This window comes from Tenrec ecaudatus, chromosome 3, assembly GCF_050624435.1.
Source record: "Tenrec ecaudatus isolate mTenEca1 chromosome 3, mTenEca1.hap1, whole genome shotgun sequence".
Classification (NCBI taxonomy): Eukaryota; Metazoa; Chordata; class Mammalia; order Afrosoricida; family Tenrecidae; genus Tenrec; species Tenrec ecaudatus.
Genome location: NC_134532.1, coordinates 115,860,312 through 115,882,020, shown reverse-complemented (window position 1 = coordinate 115,882,020; position 21,709 = coordinate 115,860,312). Strand labels below are relative to the sequence as shown.

Below are 21,709 nucleotides of genomic sequence, written 5' to 3'. Positions count from 1 at the left end.
GTTTTCACATAGGACACTGGCAAAACATTGTAATTCAAGGATTTTTTAAGGAAGCATTGCATCTCATACACTGATGATGCAAATATCCCCCAGTTACTCTCGAATTAATTCACCGTCGTAGAAGCCACACCCAGATGATACACTTGGCAAGTATTTTTGAAGCAGCATGGCCCCTCACACACGGAGGCAGCAACAAATATAAATTAGAACCCACCCAAGTGTCCGTGAGTGGATTCCAACTCAGGGGTTTCCGAGATTATAAATCTGACCGCAGCAAACCTCATCTTTCTCCTGTGAAGCAGTGGGTGCGTTTCATTTGCCAACCTTGGGTTTAGCAGTTCAGTTCCGAACCCAAGTGCAGCCGAGGCTACTTATCCATGAGCATAGTCATTGTGAAAATAAATTTTGGTTAAGAGCCATTAAAATTTGAAAATGCTTTAAGCCTATGGTCCAGTAATTGTATGTCATTTAAGCTTCAAAACCAAACTGGGGCTCCAAGAGGTTAAGTAGTTTTAGCGAGATCTCCAAGGGCCAAGGCATCTCAAGACGCTAGGTTTAAATATGACACTTCGATCAGAATAATATTGCCAACTGGTGCATCCAACTTGCAGAGAAAAAACAGATTAATCGAATAGCTCTCCAGTTAGAGGAACCTATCAAAAAACACTGAGAGTTTTAAAACACACACACACACACACACACACACGCACACACACAGATACCAACACCACCACCACCACCACCACCACCACCAAGTCAGTTTCGGGTCCAGTGGGTTTCTGAGGCAGTCCCATTTGATGGAAGTAGAAAGCCCCATCTTTCTCCCACCGAGCAGCTGCTGGTTCAAAGTGCTGACCTGGAGGTTAACAGCCAGCTATCCGCTGTGCTACCAGGGCTCCGCCTCAGATGATATAAAATAATCTAGCTTTTCCATCCAAACCCTAAATTTACTGCTGCAGTCGCAAAAGAAAAACAAATAATAAAATGTTGCTTTTATATGAATTATTTCCACCAAATGTTAACATAAAGCAAGGAAAGTAGATACCCTAACCAAACCTACTGTGGTGAGTTGATGGAGATTGAGTCATGCTGGAAGACAGAGCAGTCCTACCCTGCAGGGCTTTCCTAGCTGTTTGTACCATTATGGAAAGGAGCTGGGGCTGGTGGCTTTGAATGGCTGGCTGCTGGTCAGCAGCCTCGTGTGTAAACACTGCATCAGGAGGGCACCATGGAAAGCAGTAATCACACGATAACTTTTTTGTTTTAATATTTAGGTAAATCATGTAACATTAATAAAATAGCTTATCGCAATGACATATTATTTGAAAGAAAAGGGTAAGAGAGAGAAAGAGATTAGGAAATGGTCTCATACAACAAATCTATCCAGATGGGGGCAGGGGGAAAAAGAGGTTTCCAATTCAATGTGATTTTATCAAAGGACACATGCAAATACATTTGCACAGAGCACTCACTGCAACACTATAGATGGTGCTTCGTGCAGAACTGCGCATGTGCATAACTAGCCCTCTACACCAAATCTGTGGGAAGTCAGAACATACGCTTTTCATGACATCTTATAAACATTCTCAAGCACCAACTGTTCTATTTATATAAACACATTCACTGTAGTGTCTGCATCACAAATAGAGGTTCCAGCTCACAGACCTCAGCTGTAAATAGTTTCTGCTTAGCCAGGATCTCTGAAAGATGTTCATGTTTTCCATGCTAATAAACAGTAAGCTTTGTTTTGGTTGCCTTTTTCATTCCCCATTTTCCTTTTCCACAAATGTTACTCTTATCAAGTAAAAAATTATACTATATATATATGTATATATATATAGGCAGCATGGAAATAATAGGAATTAACACATATAAAAATATAAATTTTGTCCCAAAAGGTAATGCTACATAGAAACCTTACTTTATTGTATCAGAAAACACCTTCAGAAAAGAGTAAATGTGGCAGGCACCCAATCTGACCTCCTCTGGATAGAAAATGGGGAAGGAGAATCCAACTCCACAGCAACCCAAGGCTGAAGGCCACAGGGCAGAGTCACACAAGCCTCTGCTTTACCCTGCTCCGATGCCAGTCATTCCTCCCATGACACTCCACTTCCCTACTGAACTCACAGACAATACTCCGGGTTAGGGGGTGTTATTAGGGAAGCTAACAGGTTATGTATCACAAGTAAATAGCATAAAAATGTAAAGAATACAGGAACTGGTCCTCAGTAACCCCTCTCCTCAGCAGCCAAGTTTCTCTTTCTGGTTCTGTTTCTTGGTCACATGGTCCCTTGGTCTTTATGTTCCTGGGCCAGGAAGCCACAACTTCTCTGCCGCATGGCCCCAGAATCTTGGCACTACTGTGCTGTTGTCGTGGCTTCTCTGCCTTGGACTCTGGGTTCGGCCTCCATCACTTTAGGCAGGGATTTCAAAACGTGTTCTGCTGGTGCTTCTTTTTGATGGTTTCAGGAATTCGCTCTTTCTGCTTTTGAGACAGTTCCCTTACAGTCATAAGAATGGCAACCAAAATTGACTACCCACCTCTATTAGTGTTTCACAGACCTCATTTGCATAGTTCTACGGAATCCTCTGGTGGGGGTTTCTGAGACATGGGTAGAAAAGATATATATATATGATGGCTGCATGAGCAGCTGCCCTGCTGTGGTGGTTAAACCAGTCCACCATCTGCCACAAGTCAGCCTTTTTTTGTCACACACTATTATCCAGTCTTTTCAGACCCTCTAAGTAGATAGCTTGATTAACAGTCTGACTTGGTGGAACAAACTTCAAATGCACTATCCCCTCACATGAAAAAAACAAACAAAAACAAATGAGCACCATCCTGACCTTTGGTTTTACTTGATGAGCTTTTGGGAGGCAAAGTGATGATTGCGTCGTCCACTCGTTTGATTGATGCTTGCTTTCGAGGTTGTAAGAATAGCACCATGTCGCTTTATCCAGTGACCTTAGGAAAAACAGCCTGGGTCACCGCGGAGCTGCTCTTTCAACGCAAGACATGCTTCCAGCAGATGCTCTTTTTGCTGGGCAGTCAGCATCCAAGGCATGATTTCTCAGAGACCTTTCTCATGCATGAATTTTGTCGACATTTTCATCTGTTCGGGAAGTTGCTGGACGTCCAGAACGAGGTTTGCCATCAATCAACATCTCCCCTCTTTTGAAATGAGAAAAACACTTGTACACTTGAGTTTTTCCCACAGGGTTGTTCTTGGAAGGTGTGTTCATCATCACAATGGTTTCTGTGGCATTTTTGCTGAGCAGGAAACAAATTTTCACAGCCACACACTGTTCTCTTAAATTGGCCGTCACAAAAAACAAAGTTTGAGAGAAACTGCTTTTATGAAAAAATTCACTGTGACCAGAGTGAACCTTCCCAGGTGATGCCACTGGGTGCACCAGCTCAGAATGAGTTGCTTGATGCTTACCCTAGTGGGGAAAAAACCCAGCAGAGCTTTTTCTGTTTTTTTATTTGGGGGTGGGGTGGGTACCCCCTGGTATGGTTTTGAGAAGTTAAAAAGTATATTTTGGCATTTAGATTTCCCACAATTTTTTACCATATATTCATAAGAATATGGCTAAAATCTAAAACAAATAAACAAAAAACAGGAAGAGATCAAGGTATAAAAAGAAGCAATAGGTCCGTAGCAGTTTAATTTTATCCTTAACTACAGTGCACTGATTACACGGTCAATGTGTCCTTGTTCATTAACTGTGTCTACCCCCCATGCCACCCAGCCCCTCCTGCTCACTGTGTTGCAGTGATTTACTTGATAGGGCTCTCACAGTCATAGTCTTTGCAGCTCCCACCAAAAGCCTCAGTGGGATGGATGTAGCTCCTCTTTTCTTAAAGGGATGGGTAAGAGGTAGGGGAGGATGCTGAAGAAATAATTCAGTTGTGAATCACCATTACAAGGTTGCTTATGATTTTAAAAACTTGAAACTCTAAAGTGGGGAATCACTCAAATTTGCCAACCTGATCGGTATAAATGAGCCATCTGAGAAACAGGAGGGGCATCTCACTCACATCAGGAAAGAGCCAGGAGCAGAAGGCAGGCAGGGTAGCATTTAGCCGCTGTGATTCATGCATTCAAACTCTCCTCAACCCAGAAAACAGAGCTGCGGCACCAGAGGAGCAGCAAAGGAGTGACAACAGAGTCAGGAGACAAGACAGAGCAGTGAACTTCCTAGTCCACTATGCAAGTAAAGCTGAGTGCTTTGGGGCACGAGGCTCGTTTGATGAGTGGGGTGCCTCCACACACGAAATCAGGAGAGCTAGGTTTACTGTGCATATGAATCATGGCTCTGGAGACGACTACCGAAGGTCCCACGCACTGCTAAAAGGACCAACCTATCTGTCTTGGAAGCAGAGTGCTCCTTAGAGGCAAGCATGGCAAGACCCCAACTTTTTTTTTTGACAGGAACAGATGATTTTTTAATCTGAGACCTTATCCATAGCTTGAAACCACATGGGGAACATTAGGGGTTACAGGAATCAGTGAGTGGGACTCTCTAGATCTGTAACACAGGCCCACAACGATACCTGTCCATGCATGAAGGCTAGTTAGTGCACACCCACCCCTCCACCTAGGCTGCTTCTCTAGAGGCGTCCAGGAGCAGGTAATCACTGTTGTCTGGCTTCCTTTGCCTTGCTCACTGTCTCCTCAATCCTCTCGTAGCACAGGGTGCATGAAAGTAACGAGAAGTGTCCATGGGCAAGAAGACAGAATCAGTTAAGGGCAAAGGTTAACAATCATGTTCAAACACCCACCACTGGATGAAGAGTTCGAGGCGCAAAGTGTCAAATATTCCACATTCTTGGGAAATCTCACTTAGCTTGCGTTCCTGGTGAATATTTCCACATTTTACTTTGTTGCCACAATCGATGAGGGGATATATATTTTAGGTGTTGTTTTCTTGCTACGAGATTTTAGTTAGAAACTTTTAGAAAGACACCCAAGTGTTTGCACACACTCACTCACGCACACACAAATACTGCCCGAGTAAGGCGCCAGCTGTCAGTTCCCGATGGGGGCATGTTCTCATGCAGGTACTGTAAGGCCAAGTCTATCCACTTCATTTCTTGTTCTTTAACAGACTCTGTGGTGCCACCATTGTCTTGCTCAGGCTCAGGAAGCTCGTTCAGAGGGATTGCAACATCTTCATAGGGCAGCTTGTCTTCACGCCAAGCGTCGTCAATCAAGTCCAAGATCCTACCATCTTTCTGCACCTCACTGTCCATGCTATCAGATCAGCTCTGGCCTGCCGCTCCCGCCGAGCCACCAAGACCCCAACTTCTATACTTTGGACATACAGTCAGGAAAGACCAGTCCCTTGAGAAGGACGTGTGCTTTGTAGATGGGCAGCAAGAGAGAGGAAGGCCCTCAAGGAGATGGACTGACACAGGAGCTGCAGCAGTGGAGTCAGGCATAGAAACAATTGCGAGAATGGCACAGTGCCAGGGCGCGTTCATTTCCACTGTGCATCGGTCACTAGGGGTCCGCAGCACAGGTTTGCTGACCCATGTAGCTGAGCACCTTCTGGCTGAGCTTTACTACAGAGTGGCATACCTTTGGGGCATTGTGTCAGCAATGATAAAAGAGCTCTGTTACACTTCCAGAGAGGGCAGAGGACAAGGGCCCTTGTCGCTGGGAGGGTGAGGACCAGAGAGGCATACCTGCAATAAGACTGAGGGAAGGCACTCTTGACGGAAGAACTTTTATCTTGAGCATTTCTAATTCTTATTTTATGACTCTATTATGGTTTTTAATAAGCTGAACATTTTTGATAATTTCAAATATTTGTAGGCAATCTTTATTATGATTAAAAAAATCATTTAATTAGAGGTTCATACAACTCTTATCACAATCCGTACACCCATCCGTCCATTGTGTCAAGCGCATTTGTACATTTGTTGCCATCATCAGTCTCAAAACATTTGCTTTCTACTTGAGCCCTTGGTATCAGCTCCTCATTTTCCCCTCCCTCTCCGTGCCCTCTCCCTCACGAACCCTTACTAATTTATAAAGTATTATTATTTGTCATGTGCATTTCTGATTCTTTAACTTGTTAATTTCCTTATAAACCCTATCTCCAATGAGGACCCTGGGGTTTCTGTGTTGTGTCCACTGCAATGAATCACTCAGCCAGCAAAGACGTGGCGTGTGCTTGAGGAGGGGTCGTTTGAGGGCAGAATGGGAAAAAGAACGTTGAATGGTGGAGGCATGCCTGACCTTTAGCACAGAGAAAGAGGCTTCAGCCTCCTGAGTTTGATTCTCCTTCCTTCCCCCTTGTAAAGTCAGAGGAGGCCAGACAACACACCCAAGTATTTCTTACACATACTGGCATTTATTATGTTATACTGAGTGATGAGATCAAGGTTCCCTAGAGGCACAGTGGCTCAGCGCCTGGCTGCTGACCGTAAGGTCAGTAGTTTGATCCCACCAGGCATTCTGTGGGAGAAAGATGTGATTTGAAGGTTTGCTTCTGTAAAGATTTACAGCCTTGGCAACACTATGGGGCAGTTCTACTCTGTTCTGTAGGGTCATTAGGAGTTGGTGGCAGTGGGTTGGGTTTGGTACTAATGAAATCAAATAAAGAACATAAGAGCCAACTGGCAAGTGAGGTCTCTAATTTTCACTGGCTCATTTATTTAAGAACAATGAACTCTCACAGAAAGCAATATTGCCTGAAACCACAGATGCATTGAACTGTCCCAGCGGGTTTCAGGGGGCCAGGGCAATGCAGTGGAGAAGAAAGAGCACTGGCTCTGGAGCTAGACTGGATTGGAATGGCTCTCCTATTAGCTCGCTGCTTAACTTTACACAGGTTTCTAACCACCCTCACCCACTGCCTCACTGTCCTAATTTGAAGAAAACTTGGAACAGCAGCACATCTTGATTACAGTCCTATAATGATTACCACGATATTCCAAAAAGAAGCAACTCGCATAGATCCCAGCACACAGTCATTATAAATGGCAGAGCCGTTAGGAAATAGTAGGTGTGCCCGTCCCTTTCTATAAAAAAGACTAAATCCTACTGACTCTAAGACCACTCACTTCTCTGGGACAGAAGTTTCAATTCATAGAGATATTTTTTAATTTCTTATATGATATCTTTTAAATACATTTAAGTAGTAGATTACAAAGTAACTCCATTCTACCGTTTACCAAATTAAAAAGAAAACTCTTCCTTAAGATTACTATGCTAATTCTTTCTTTCCTCTAATGACACGATTAAATTATCATTTAAATACAACAATATATTGTTTTGTTTATAGTTCTACAATAATAACAGCTGGCACAATTGGAATACTTATTAGGAAAAAAGTAATTAATCCAAATAAGTTGAATTTCAACATGTTCATTCTTGCTTTGAAAGAAAAAGAGAAGGAATAATATAGTTTAAATTTCTTTTAAAATTTTCTTAACATGAGCTGCAATTCTACATATGTGAAATGCCTGTAAACTTTGAGAATTTTAGGTTACTTATAATGCTGCCCTTTGAAAATTCCCAACTGCTCCATTTTAAATAATTACTTATGTAATTTACTCATCCCAGAATATATTTACACAGGTATCAATGTTATGATTTAAATTTTTTGACTCTATATTTTTAAAAATGATGTAATCACTGGACAGGCAATAGTTACTGCAAGGTGACAGGAAACAGTCTTCATGTATTTAAGGACCAGGCAAAATAAGTCCCCATTGCTCTGAAACTTGAATAGCTCCCAGGACCAGGATGTCACCTCCCCCGACATAGATTCTTAGGCATCAGTGGCTATTCTGCAAGGGCTCAAACATCTGTCTGATGAGTATCTGAAGCGCCACATTATCGTGGCTGGTAAAATTAACTAAGAGAGAAATTATTCATGCCCTAGCATCTCACTCTTCTTAAAAAGCTCTGAGCTTGGTTGTTTCAAAAGCAAGCACTATTATCTCAAATGGCCATGGCATTTTCTAATAACAATCTAGGTGCCTGAGAGTCTTATTAACTCTTTGAGGACATTAAGGTACCATTGTGAACATAAGGTCCTGAAACCTAATTGTATTGCACCAAGTGGGCCTGGTGGTCTCCAAGTGTTAATAAGCCAGTCACCATGTCCAGTTTTTCTATGAGGGAAGTACAAGGCATCTGGTTTCCAATGTTATTCAGGCTTTGTTTAGAATTTCACATTGACCACTCAGCTTCGGAAGATGAAATGTGAAGATTTAAAATAGCCATGTTAAAATTACAGAAATATCATTTCTTTGCCAGGAAGAACTCTTTCTTTCTAATGGAAACATATGTTCTCTGAGGTAATGGCAAGTTTGAGCTCATTCATATCGAAGTTAAAACAGGATAATATCGTCTACCAAAAGCTGCACATATGTTCACTAAGATCAAAGGAGTTATTTCATCACAAATAAAACAACTCATAAACTTTCTAAAGGAATCACAATTTAATGTGCCTCAATTAATATAGTTTTAGATGTATCTATGAGAACAAAGATTGTATAGAAAGTACAAGATTTATTAAAACAAAAAAGAAAAGCAATATGATTTAACAGGCAGAAGACACATTTTACATGTCCTATAACGTCTCAAGGTAGCAGTATAGTATTGCTCATGTGAACAATAGATCTTATAATCAAATAGAAATCAATTCAAACCATTTTTTTTCTTTGACTGGATATGCTAAAAAATTTTAGATTAAAAACTTATTATTTATTTACTAGTTTTATAAAGTATGAGAACTAACAAGATAAATAAACCTGAGTAAACTAATGAAAGAGATAAGAAATGTTTATCACATGGATTCAAGTCTCATAATTGTAGTTTCCATGTTTTAATTTTGACTTAGGTTTAAGATGACTAACCTTTCTCTCTTCAATTAGAGGCAAAAAGATGGGAGGGGATCCCTCCTGCTGTTCCATGTTAAGAAAAGGTACTATATTCATACAAATGAAAAGTCAGATCATAAGTATAATGAGCTTTAATCAATTCATAAATCTACAAGGTGCCGTTAACAAACCCAGGGACAAGAAACAGCAAGTGATCTAAAACTGATGGCGAGGAGGGCGTATGGTGCCTGGTAGGGCTTGATAAAGGGCAATGTAACTGAGAGGAATTACTGAAATCAGAATGAAGGCCAAACATGAGAGTGGGACAAGAGGAAAGTAAAAGAAACTGGAAGAAAGAACTAGGAGGCAAAGGTCATTTATAGAGGTCTAAATACAGGCATGTACATATGTAAATATATTTCTATATGACGATAGGGAAATAGATCTATGTACATATATTTATATGTTAAGTATCAAGGTAGCAGACAGACATTGGACCTCTACTCAAGTACTCCCTCAACACATGAATACTTTGTTCTATTAACCTGGCATTCCTTGATGGTCAGCTTCCCAAAACGATTGCTGTAGGCAAAATGGGTGTATAGCAAATGTGGTGAAGAAAGCTGATGGTACCCAGATATCAAAAGATACAGCATCTGGGGTCTTAAAGGCTTGAAGACAAACAAGGGGCCATTTATTCAGGAAGTAACAAAGTCCACATGCAAGAAGCACACCAGTCTGTGTGATCATGAGGCATCAAAGACACAGAACAAAAAAATCACATCCATGTGAATGAGAGGGAGTAGAGACCCGTAGACAGTTTGACATTCCCTTACAGAAGAGTCACAAGGGAGAGATGAGACAGTCAGGGTGCAGTATAGCACAGATGAAATGTACAGCTTTCTTCTAGTTCCTAAATGCTTCCTCCGTACCCCACTATCATGATTCCAATTCTACCTTACAAATATGGCTAGACCAGAGCATGTACCCTGGTACAGATCAGAGCTGGAAAGACAGGGAATCCAGGATGGATAAACCCCTCAGGACCAATAATGAGAGTAGTGATACCGGGAAGGGAAGAGGAAGGTGGAGGAAAGAAAGGGGGAACTGATCACAGTGATCTACATATAAGCCCCTCCATGGGGTGTGGACAACAGAAAAGTGGGTCAAGGGAGACATCAGTCAGAGTAAGACATGAAAAATAATAACAATTTATAAGTGATCAAGGGTTCATGAGGGAGGGAAGCAGGGGAGGGAGGGGACAAATAAGGAGCTGATACCAAGGGTTCAAGAAAAAAAATCTAGAAGGTGCCAGGAGGAGTCTAAATAATTTCAGATGAAACTGAAAAAACAAATGTTATAAAAATGAGGGGAGGAGGAATATGGACACAATAATAATAGCTACCATATATTTAGTCCTTGATATGTAAAAGCCAGATGCTTTAAATAAAACGTTTCTTACACTGCCGACAACCTTGGCAGTTGGCATTATCATCTTCATGTATAGAATTCAGAAAGATTGAATGATCTACCCGGAACTTGCCCTGCCAACAATGATCAAGCTGAAGTCTGCCTGATGCCGAAGAACATTAACTCTTCATGAGGACATGCCATATCCAGACCTTACATTTCTGGGGCATCTAAATCTCCAACATCATGCCAGCCCCGTCCATTCAAAGAAAGACAGAGGAAACAAGGGTGGTGGGGTTGAGCTGATATCAGGCAGGCATGACGGAAACAAAGAGAGGAAGAAGAAGATGAAAAGTAATACAATTTTTTTGGAGATAATCAGTAACCAGAGTGTACTTTCTCAAACTATCTGTCAACATCAGTGATTCTGAAAGTGGGCCATAGTACTCCATGGGGGCACCAGAACAATCCAGGGAGCTGTACAAACAGATACCTACACTTTACCCTAGATTATGAGCCATAGCACAAGGGTTTTTAATTGCCAGGAGTACTGAGTAATTTTTTTTTTTTAAAGATGGCAGTAAGTCAAATAAGTTTGGGAACTTATGGTATATTGTATTTTCATCTCTTGTTCCTCCTATCAATGACCCAAACATGTTAAACATAATCATGCTAAATTTCTCCTATCTGTATTTTAGAAATAGCATATATAACAAAACATAATATTTAACTCCCAAATATCTAATATTTTGCATGCACCCATTTTACATTCTAAGAATTCCAATGATACATTGCCTTGTTTCTGCATTGTAGAAAGGTATAGCCTTACCATGAATCGTTGAGGCTTCCGGATCGTTCACATTGATAGCAATTACTTTCCAATCAGTTTCACCTTCATCAATAAGTGCCAAAATTCCAAGGATCTTCACTTGGATGACCTCTCCACGAGAAAAAATCTTGATGGAAATAAGAAATTCATTGTTTGCAAGGTTTGTGAGAAATTTATTTATATAAAAACGTTTAAACAACTAGAAAGCAGGACAAAACATAGAAAGTCATTCTCTCAGACTTAAAATACCAGGCAGTACAGAATCATGATCCCAGAGAGATGAAAATATATGCTGAGAGCTTAGCCTTGTCTTTGTAGTTCATGCACTTTCTAAAACAGAGGTTAAAAAAAAAAAGGAAAAGTACAGAGGTCTTCCTGAGAGGAGGAGTCAAAGTGAGGTTCAGAGTCTGTCAGCGCTGGAATTTCAGGGGCCGATGACTGCAGAGGAAGGAAGACCACAAAGAAATAACTCTATAAATGTATATAGGGATTCCTTTGGGTACATAGGGAAAAAAAACCCAAGTCTGAGGAAATAACAATTTAACTTCTGAAAACCAGGAAAGCCTCATTAACAATAAAGAGCCCAGAGAATCATGTCTGAGTGGTAGAACTAACCTAGTCCTCTAGTAAAATTATTCTGGCTTTGCCATAGTAGTTTTAAAAGATTCCTAGAAAGGATCAGGCTGAGCTAAGAGTATTTTAAGTACCTGAACAAAAAAAACCAACAACACTTTTTAAAAGGAAACAAAATCCAGGCAATCAACAATAAAACATTCACAATATTTAAAATCAAGAAACAGGAACATGTAACTCCTAAATTTGAGGAGGAAAAAAATCAATTAAAATGACAAATATCAGAATTAACAGACTTTAAAACAATTATTATTTTCATTCATTTATTTTAAAAAATCATTTTATTGGGCACTCATACAACTCTTATTACCATCCATACATTGTGTCAAGCACATTGTACATTTGTTGCCAGTCATCATTTTCAAAACATTTTCTTTCTACTTGAGCCTTTGGTATCAGCTCATTTTTCTCCTCCCTCCCCCACCCTCTCTTTCTCATGAACCTTTGATAATTTGTAAATTATCATTATTTTTTCATGTCTTACATTGACAGATGTCTCCCTTCATCCACTTTTCTGTTGTCCATCCCCTTTGGAGGGGGTAATATGTAGATCATTGTGATCAGTTCCCCCTTTTTTTCCTCCCACCTTCCGCTTCCCTTCCTGATATGGCTACTCTCAATATTAGTCCTGAGAGGTTTACCTGTCCTAGATTCCCTGTGTTTCCAACACTTATCTGTACCCATGTACATGCTCTGATCTAGCCTGAATTGTAAGCAGAATTGGGATCATGATAGTGGGGGGGGGGTGGTTGCAGGTGGGGAGAAGGAAGCATTAAAGAATTAGAGGAAAGTTGTATCTTTCATCACTGCTACACTGCACCCTGACTGGCTCAACTCCCCCCCCCCACCCCCGCCCCATGACCCTTCTGTAAGGGGATGTCAAGTTGCCTACCCATGGGCTTTGGATCTCCGCTCCACACTCCCCCTCATTCACATGATATGATTTTTGTTCTGGGTCTTTGATGCCTAATAACTGGTCCTATCGACACCTTGTGATCACACAGGTTGGTGTGCTTCTTCTGTGTGAATTTTGTTGCTTCTCAGCTAGAGGGCCGCTTCAAGCCTTTTAGAGCCTATATACTATCTCTTTTGATAGCTGGGTACCATCAGCTTTCTTCACCACATTTGCTTATGCATCTGCTTTGTCTTCAGTGAACCTGTCAGGAAGGTGAGCATCATGGAATGTCAGGTTAATAGAACAAAGTGTTCTTGTGTTGAGGAAGTACTTGAGTAGAGGCCTAATATCCATCTGCTACCTTAATACTAAACATAAATAAATATACAAAGATCTATTTCCCTATCATCATATAGAAATATAGTTACATATGTACATGCCTATATTTAGACCTCTATAAATGCCCTTTTCCTCCTAGTTCTTTCCTCTATATCCTTTTACTTTCCTCTTGTCCCACTATCATGCTCAGCCTTCATTTGATTCCTCTCCGTTATATTACCCTTGATCAAGCCCTAGCAGGCCTCTTACACTCTCTTCATCATCAACATCAGATCACTTGTTATTCCCTTGTCCCTGGGTTTGTTAACACCACTTCCTTTCCCCACCTCCCCCTCTTCCATGTCTCCCCTGTAACCACTGGTACAGTTGTTTTCTTCTCCATATTGTTTATCCCACACAAAAACAAGACAAAACAAAACAAAGCAACAAAAGAACAATTATACCACAACCACCACCAACACCAACAAAATGACAGAAAAGAAAAGAAAAGCCTATAAATATCTCAACATCTGTTGGTTGACCTTTAGGAGTGTTTTCTGGTTGAGTCTGATGGGGTGCCATGCCCTGGCCCCAAAGTCTATTTTTGGTATTTTCTAGGGACTTCCTTGCTTTGCTCCCTTTGCTTTTCTGATATACATCCTTAGTGTTTTGCCTCGCCGTGGTGGGGCCAGATCGGGTGCAATTCCCACACTGTGTCTCCAGTGTTGTCCCCTGTAATACTATGGGTCAGTAAGGGACGTCGTGTCTCATAATGGGGCCAACCCTATGGTCCTCTTCTGTGCATTGGCTGCTCTGAGCAGGAATATTGTCCTCGGGGCTTAGTTGGTCAGGATGTGCTCCACTCTCTCTTCCTCCCCCTTCATTTGCTCCTGTGTGCTTTAATCAGACATGTCCCTCTCCCTGAGCTGTAGTTGCAGTGCTGTCCTTTGAAGTGAATTCTTCTGTCCAGGTAGTTGGAATTGGGGCCAGCCCCTCTAAAACAATTACTGTATGCACTTGAGTATAAGCCAAACCGAATATCACTGAGGCACCTAATCTTACCACAAAAACTGCATTAAAAATGTGCTGAAAACGTGCTTATACACGAGTATATACAGTACTATAAATATGCTCAACATACACAGGAGCAAAGGAAGAGGGGAAGGAGAGAGAGTAGAACACATCCTGGCCCACCAAGCCCTGAGGGTGATATTCTTGCTTAGAGCAGCCAATACACAAAGAGGACCATAGGGCTGGCTCTGCTATGAGACACGATGTCCTTCACTGACCCATAGCACTTCGAGGGACAACACTGGAGGCACAGTGTGGGAGTTGTGTCCCATCTGACCCCACTATTGCAGGAGAAATGTTAAGGGAGTGTAACAGAGCAGCAAGGGGAGCAAAGCAATGAAGTCAGACCTTGAACTATTTATTGGCTTTTCTGTATTTTTGGAGTTTTTTGGTCAGTTTTGTTGTGGCTTTGTTTCCAATGAGCAATATAAGGCCTGAGAAATCATCAATACCAGCCAATACAAATGCCTCACCAAAGATAAGCAGCTCCAGCTATTACATTAGAGGTGAGTTAATTAAATGTTTGATCACTCTGGCCTGTGAATAATCCAAATGGCCCTTGGCAGAAAAAAGCTTCTCATCCCTGGTTTAAAGCCAAAATAATGATGTGTTGCAGAGATGTATATGTAGAAATAAAAAGTATTACAACAAAGATGCCAAATGGGGAGATAAAAGATTATTCTTATGAAGTTCATAAATTATGAACTGTATTATTTTAAGATACATAAGTCAAACATGTATTTATAATGTAGTACAGGCATCAGGAGATTATAACATGCTGGGGGCAAAACTTTTTGTATAGACTCTGACATAAAAAGTGTTACATCTTTAAAAACATTCCTGACACTTGGAAATTATGGGTAATTCATACCTTTGGTATCCACAAATAAGGTTATATTCTAATAGAGGTCTACTGCACAACATACCATAATTTACTTATATGCAAGTTCAAGTTGAATCTGCAGAAAATTAAAACAAGACCATGTGAACCAAAGTAGAACTTTGCATCTATCCCACCTGCATGTAGATACTATCTCAAGAACAATAGAGACTAATGTTGTATTACACAAGGGTCGAAATGTGGTCAAAGACAACCAGAGCATCAAACATGAAGAAAGCAAAAAGTTCTTCAAAAGAAGGGGTGGGGGTGAGAGAGACCAAAATGGGTGTCAGAAGAGACTCTGAAATTTATTCTTAAATGTAAAGACTCTAAAGTGATTATAATGATGAAGTAAAAAAGCTGAACATCCGATTTGAAAGGCAATTTGAGAAGACAGAGCTAAGCACTACACGGAAATATGTAAGGATTTGAGAGAGAAGAGAATCCTAACCACTAGACCACCAGGCAAAGTTGCAAAGATTTGGAGTTAGAAAACTGAAAGGAAATAACACGCCTGGCATTATTCCACCTGAAGAAATTGGAGAGAAAAAAAATCTAGCTTCACATTGTAATGCTGAAGGATTCAACAGGCAAACTATTGAACAACAAGCAGGAATGAAAGAAATGTGGAGTCACTGAGCCTAAAAGAACTTATTGACCAGTGTTCCAAAATGCGAATGCAACATACCTTTGCTTGGAGTAGGGAACCAGTGGAGAGGTCTGAGGGGCCGGCCCCAATCCCAACTACGTGGACACCTCCTCCCCACGCCCCCACAGAAGAATTTATTTCAGAGGACAGCACTGAAGCTGCAGGGAGAGGGGCATGTCTGAGGAGAGCAAATGGGAGTAAATGAAGGGGGAGGAAGAGAGAGTGGAGCACGTCCTGACTCACCAAGCCTTCAAGACTCAGAGCAGCCAATCCAAAGAAAGGACCATATGGCCAGCCCCACTATGAGACGCGACATCCCTCACTGACCCATAGCCCTACAGGGGACAACACTGGAGACAGTGTGGGAATTTCGCCTGATCTGACCCCACCACACCGAGGCAAAACCCTAAGGGCATGAAACAGAACAGCAAGGGGAACAGAGCAATGAAGTCCCCAGGGAATACCAAAGATAGACTTTGGGGCCAGGCTGTGGCACCCATCAGACTTGACCAGGAAACACTCCAAAAGGCCAACAAACAGTCCTTGAACTAACTACAGGCTTTTTCATTTTTTATCATTGTTTGTTGTTATTGTTGTTGTTGTTATTGCTTTGTTTTCTTTTGTTGCTTGGTTTTGCTCTGTTTTGTTTTTGTACATGTTATTATCTTCACAGGTCTGTCTAAATAAAATAGGCTGGATGAACAATCTGGAAGAGAAAATAATGGGACTGATGGTTCTGCAGTGGTATATGCGAGAGGGGGCGGTGGGGGGAAAGGAAGTGGTGTTAACAAACACAGGGACAAGGGAACAACAAGAAATCCAAAAAGGTGGTATGGAAGGTGTAGGAGGCCTAATAGGGCTCGATCAAGGGCAAGGTAACCAAGAGGAATCACTGAAACCCAAATGAAGCCTGAATGTGATAGTGGGACAAGAGCAAAGTAAAAGGAAAGAGAGGAAGAATTAGGAGGCAAAGGGTATTTATAGAGGTCTAAATAAAGGCATGTACACATATAAATATATTTTTATATGAGGATAGGGAAATAGATCTATGTGCATATATTTATAGGTTTAGTATTAAGGTAGCAGATGGACATTAGGCCTCTACTCAAGTACTCCTTCAATGCAAGAATACTTTGTTCTATTAAACTGGCATTCCATGATGCTCACCTTCCCAACACGATTTAAGCAAATGTGGTAAAGAAAGCTGATGGAGCCCAGCTATCAAAAGATATGGTGTCGACCTGATGCAAGGGGCTTAAGTGGAGAGCAAATGCCTTGAGAATGATTGGGGCAGGGAATGTATGGATGTGCTTTATACAATTGATGTATGTATATGTATGGATTGTGGTAAGAGTTGTATGAGTCCCTAATAAAATGTAAAAGAAGAAAAGAGAAAAAAATGATTAGGGCAAAGACTGTACAGATGTGCTTTATACAATTGATGTATGTATATATATGAACTGTGAAAAGAATTGTATGAGCCCCAATAAATTGTTAAAATTAAAAAAAAAAAGATATGGTGTCTAGGGTTTTAAAGACTTGAAGGTAAACAAGTGGCCATCTAGCTCAGAAGCAGCAAAGCCCACATGGAAGAAGCACACCAGCCTGTGTGATCACAATGTGTCAAAGAGGTCAGTCAGGGTGCAGTGTAGCAATGATGAAACATACAACTTTCCTCTAGTTCCTACATGCTTCCTCCCACTTCCACTATCATGATCCCAATTATACTTTACAAATCTGGCTAGAGCAGAGGATGTACACTGGTACAGATAGCAACTGGAAACACAGGGAATCCAGGACAGATGATCCCTTCAAGATCAGTGCTGAGAATGGCGATTCCCTGGGAGTAGAGGGAGGGTGGGATGGAAAGGGGGAACTGATTACAAGGATCTACATATACCTTCCTCCCTGGGGGATGGACAACAGAAATGTAGGTCAAGGAAGACATCGGACAGTGTAAGATATGACAAAATAATAATAATTTATAAATTATCAAGGATTCATGAGGGAGTGGGGAGTGGGGAGAGAGGGGGAAAATGAGGAGCTGATACCAAGGTCTCAAGTAGAAAGCAAATGTTTAGAGAATGATGAGAGCAATCAATGTACAAATGTACTTGACACAATTGATGGATGTATGGATTTTGATGAGTTGTATGAGCCCCTAATAAAATGATTAAAAATAAAAAGAACTGGTTGACATTCAACCATCAAAGGACACAGAGGCTGCAGCAATGGGCTCAAACATAAGAATAAATGTGAGGATTGCTTGGGACAGGGCAGTGTTTTGCTCTGCTGTGCATAGGGTCGCTAAGAGTTGGAGCCGACTTTACAACAACAACAATAACAACAACAGGTTGCTGAAGGAAGAAGTCTTATAGCATCAGGTCCAAATAGGATGTAGGAATTAATGGACCACTAATTGTGATATTTCAAGAAAGGAATAAAGCAGTGGAGTAGCTCACTTTTCTGTGCTATGCAGTTTGGAAAACAGCTACCTGGCCAACTGGCAAAGAGATCCATAATTTATGTCCACCTCAAAGAAAGGTGATCGAACAGCTTGACACAATGATCAAATAATATCACTGATATTGCACCCAAAAAGTGGTTTGCTGAAAATAATTTAAAAAACAAAAAATGATTGCTGTAGCACATCCCTAGGGAACTTCCAGAAATTCAAGACAAGTTCAGAAACGGACATGAAGAGAACATTGCCGAGATCGATGGAGCTTGGCTGAAGCAGAGAATACCACCAAGACGTTTGTTTGACTCTTCTCGAGCATTCGATTGTGCATATCATCACAAATTATGGACAAGATTATAAAGGAGAGGAATTGTAGAACACTTAATCTCGTTCAATGTGGAACCTATACATAGACTAAGAGGCAGTTGTTCAAATAGAAGCAGGGACTAGTGCAGGGTTTGAAGTCATGAAAGGTATACATCAGAATTGTTTCTTTTCATCCTCTCCATCTAGTCTGTATTCTGAGCAAGTAATTCAAGTTCAACTATATGAGAAAGAATACAGGATCAGGATTGGCGAGTCATTAACCTCCAAGGACACAATCTTGACTGCAGAAAATGAAGAGGACTTAAAACTGGGAAGATGAAAGACTACACCCTTCATTCTGGATTGCATCTCAATGCAAAGAAAATCGAAATCCTCACAAGTGAGTCAATAAGCAGATCATACTGACTAGAGAAATGATTGAAGTTGTTACGGATTTAATTTTACCTACAATCAATGTCCCTGGAGCAATGAAACAAAAACAAACTCCAAAATATGTATTTATTGCATTGAGTAAATAAGCTACAAAATCAAAGATGCCATTTTGAGGACAAAAGTGCAGCACATCATCTCCTATGCATGTGAACACTTGAAAATGAATCAGGAAGACCAAAGAAGCAATGTAACTGAATGATGCTGTTGGCAAAGAACAGTGAATTGATAAAGATTGGTAAGAAGACTGAACAAAGGTGTCTTGGAAGAAGTGTAGCCAGAATGTTCCTTAGAAGCAAGGACTACGAGACTTGTTATGCATACTTTGGACATATCACCCGGAGAAGGACATCAGAGTCACACTTGGTGAGATAAAAGGGCAGCCCAACAGGGGGAAGCCTCTCAAAGAGATGGATTAACACAGTGATTGCAAGTGCTCACACACATAACAATGGTCGTGAGGGTTGGACAGGATCTGGCACTATTTTGTTGTAGCTCAGTGAGGATCAATTTAATAACAAAAACCGATTTAGCCTCACTGCTTTATGTCACTTGTGTCTGCTTGGGTTAGGATGGGCTGTCTAGAGAAACAAACCAGTGACACTAATCTATGTACAAGAAAGAACTTTATATCAAGAAGAATCATTCCATCAAGAAGGTGCCCCAGTCCTGCCCAACTCAAGTCCACAGGGTCCATGTCAACCTAGGCCCTCTTTTGACTCACGTTACTGCAGGCCAATGATGCTGAACAGTGAAATGGGAAGCAGGGAGATCACAGGCTGGTAAGCGTAGTCACATGGATCCAAGATTGGGGGAAGCATGGCAGGGATCCCATATAACTCTTGGGGTCGGGTAGCACAATGGGACCACCACTGGAGGTAGATACAGAGTCCCAGTGAAGAGGAAGGCGAAGTGTCGGAGAGAAATTGTCTCTGTTCCATCATGCTCTAATATGAAAGGCCATACCCCAAAGGAGGTGTCATGAAGCTACCACTTGATTGAGAGCTTGAACTCCACCCCTAACCAGGAGTGTCTAATTGACGTAATGCTACAATATCAGTTGAGCAACTGTGTCAGAGGTCACATGTGGCGCCCTCAGTTTTACATTCTCAGGGTATTACTAACCAGAGGCAATTATAATTAGATTTTACAAGACTTTGAGTGCCTCATATGTCACCGTATATGATTTTTCTTTAAATTATGAGTGCATACTCATCGTGTTTAAACAAGAGAAGATGAAAAGGGTGACTTTAAATGCTGCACCTTTAAGGCACCAGTATGGTGAGGTTATTTTATAGCAATAATTATATATATATATATATATATATATATATATATATATATATTTGTAACTAATTATCAAATTCTTCCCAACTCACACCAAAGCCTGAGAAAAAGGATATTTAAAATGGAATATCTTATAGATTTTTTTCACAAAAACAAAGACATGAAAGGAAGCCATAACCAAAATAAGTTTACAAGTAACTTGTTAGCCAAGCAAGTAAATAATTTTTACCAAAGGCAAGGCAATTAAACCACAACTGTGGTAGTTACATGATCTGTTGTCAAATTGAGAGAATTAAGAGTGAAGGGGTGGAGTCTATTCTGTCAATCATGTTGTAGCTTGACAACTCTATTTGGAGGTGCTAAGGAGATAGTTTGCTGGAGGCAGAACGCAGGCTCACTCCCTGGGAGAAATCTCTGTTGACAAGACATATGGACCTACTCTAGAGCACTGGAGCCAAAGGATCCACATGGAGACCCCGGCCAGCTTTGAGATGCTCACAACATCACTGGATCCATAAGACTTCCCACCTACTGGCCTGTCATATTCCTGAATTTTGGTGTCATGACATGTGTTTCATGAGTCTGAAGAAGACTTTATAGACTGGTATCAGACATATGGACTAATAACGGAATTATGGACTTGCTCTGGACTGGGTGGGATATTTCCTCAATATTTAATTGCTCTTGTATATAAAGCTCTTTCTTGTACACATATGAATGTCTATGAATTTGTTTCTCTAGTCTGCCCAGACTAACACAGCAACCAAAGAAATGTGACTAGAGACAATAAACTTGTTTAAACAAATTAAAGTCAGAAAAATTGCTCCAAACTAGACATTGCAACACAAATAATCAGTCTAAAAACCTTTCCAATTAATAAAAGTCAAGTCACTTCAAGTTTTCCTTGGCTCTTAGTGTCGACATGTTTTACTGATCTGCTCCGTTGTTGATTAACAGAGTCAATATCGAGTTTAAAGTAACTGGAGAATTGGCCTATATTAATAGACTGTGTGCAATAACTACAGTAAGAATATTTTCAAAGACGATGAAAGCACTATTGCAATAGAGTTTGACATGGATTTTTCCAAGATGCAAAACTGTTGGTAGTAAAAATCTATGTGGAGCATAAGCAACAACAGCAAACCATAGTTGGATAAATACACAAAGTTGTGAAAATGTAAGAACTTTATAGCCTATAAATAGTCCATGGCACGGTGAACCAGAACTTAATATGACTGCCTTGTTTTTCCAGGGTTCGAAAGTTTTCTACCTTTGACAGGGTGTAGTTTTCATCACTTTTTCTCCACTAGAACAGACTATCTTTTGAGTTTTCCTTCTCCGATGTATTTCCAACTTACCAGCTGTGGTAATAATTTCTTTGAAAAGAATTAGTGCCAGACTACCTCCGAGGAGCTGAAGATTAAAAGATGTCCCAAATGTCCAAATTCTTCCAAAATGTGCTTCTGCTCCATTTCCCTCCCCCCGCCCCCAGCCCCACTCCTCCTTCCTAGCCATGCTTTCCACAATTCACTACAATGTCCACAGAAACTCATGAAACTTATGTGGTGGTGGTGAGTGCTGCTCAGTTCCAGATCCAAAGGTCAAGCAGAGGTAAGCCAAATGCAGCATCCAGAGCTAGAAGCCAAAAATGTCCCAAAGTCACAGATCTTTCTAC

At 40.8% G+C, this 21,709-nt stretch overlaps 1 protein-coding gene and 1 pseudogene across 2 annotated transcripts in view; both read right to left on the bottom strand.

Moving 5' to 3' along the window:
• PPA2 (inorganic pyrophosphatase 2) overlaps positions 1-21,709 on the bottom strand; it is a 134,834-nt gene that overhangs the window by 41,900 nt on the left and 71,225 nt on the right. For both annotated transcript variants that reach the window (XM_075544858.1, XM_075544859.1), the window contains one exon: positions 11,085-11,211. In XM_075544858.1, the coding sequence (XP_075400973.1) occupies positions 11,085-11,211 (127 nt within the window). The remainder of the gene's footprint in view (positions 1-11,084; positions 11,212-21,709) is intronic.
• LOC142443072 (anaphase-promoting complex subunit 13 pseudogene) lies at positions 4,997-5,260 on the bottom strand (annotated as a pseudogene).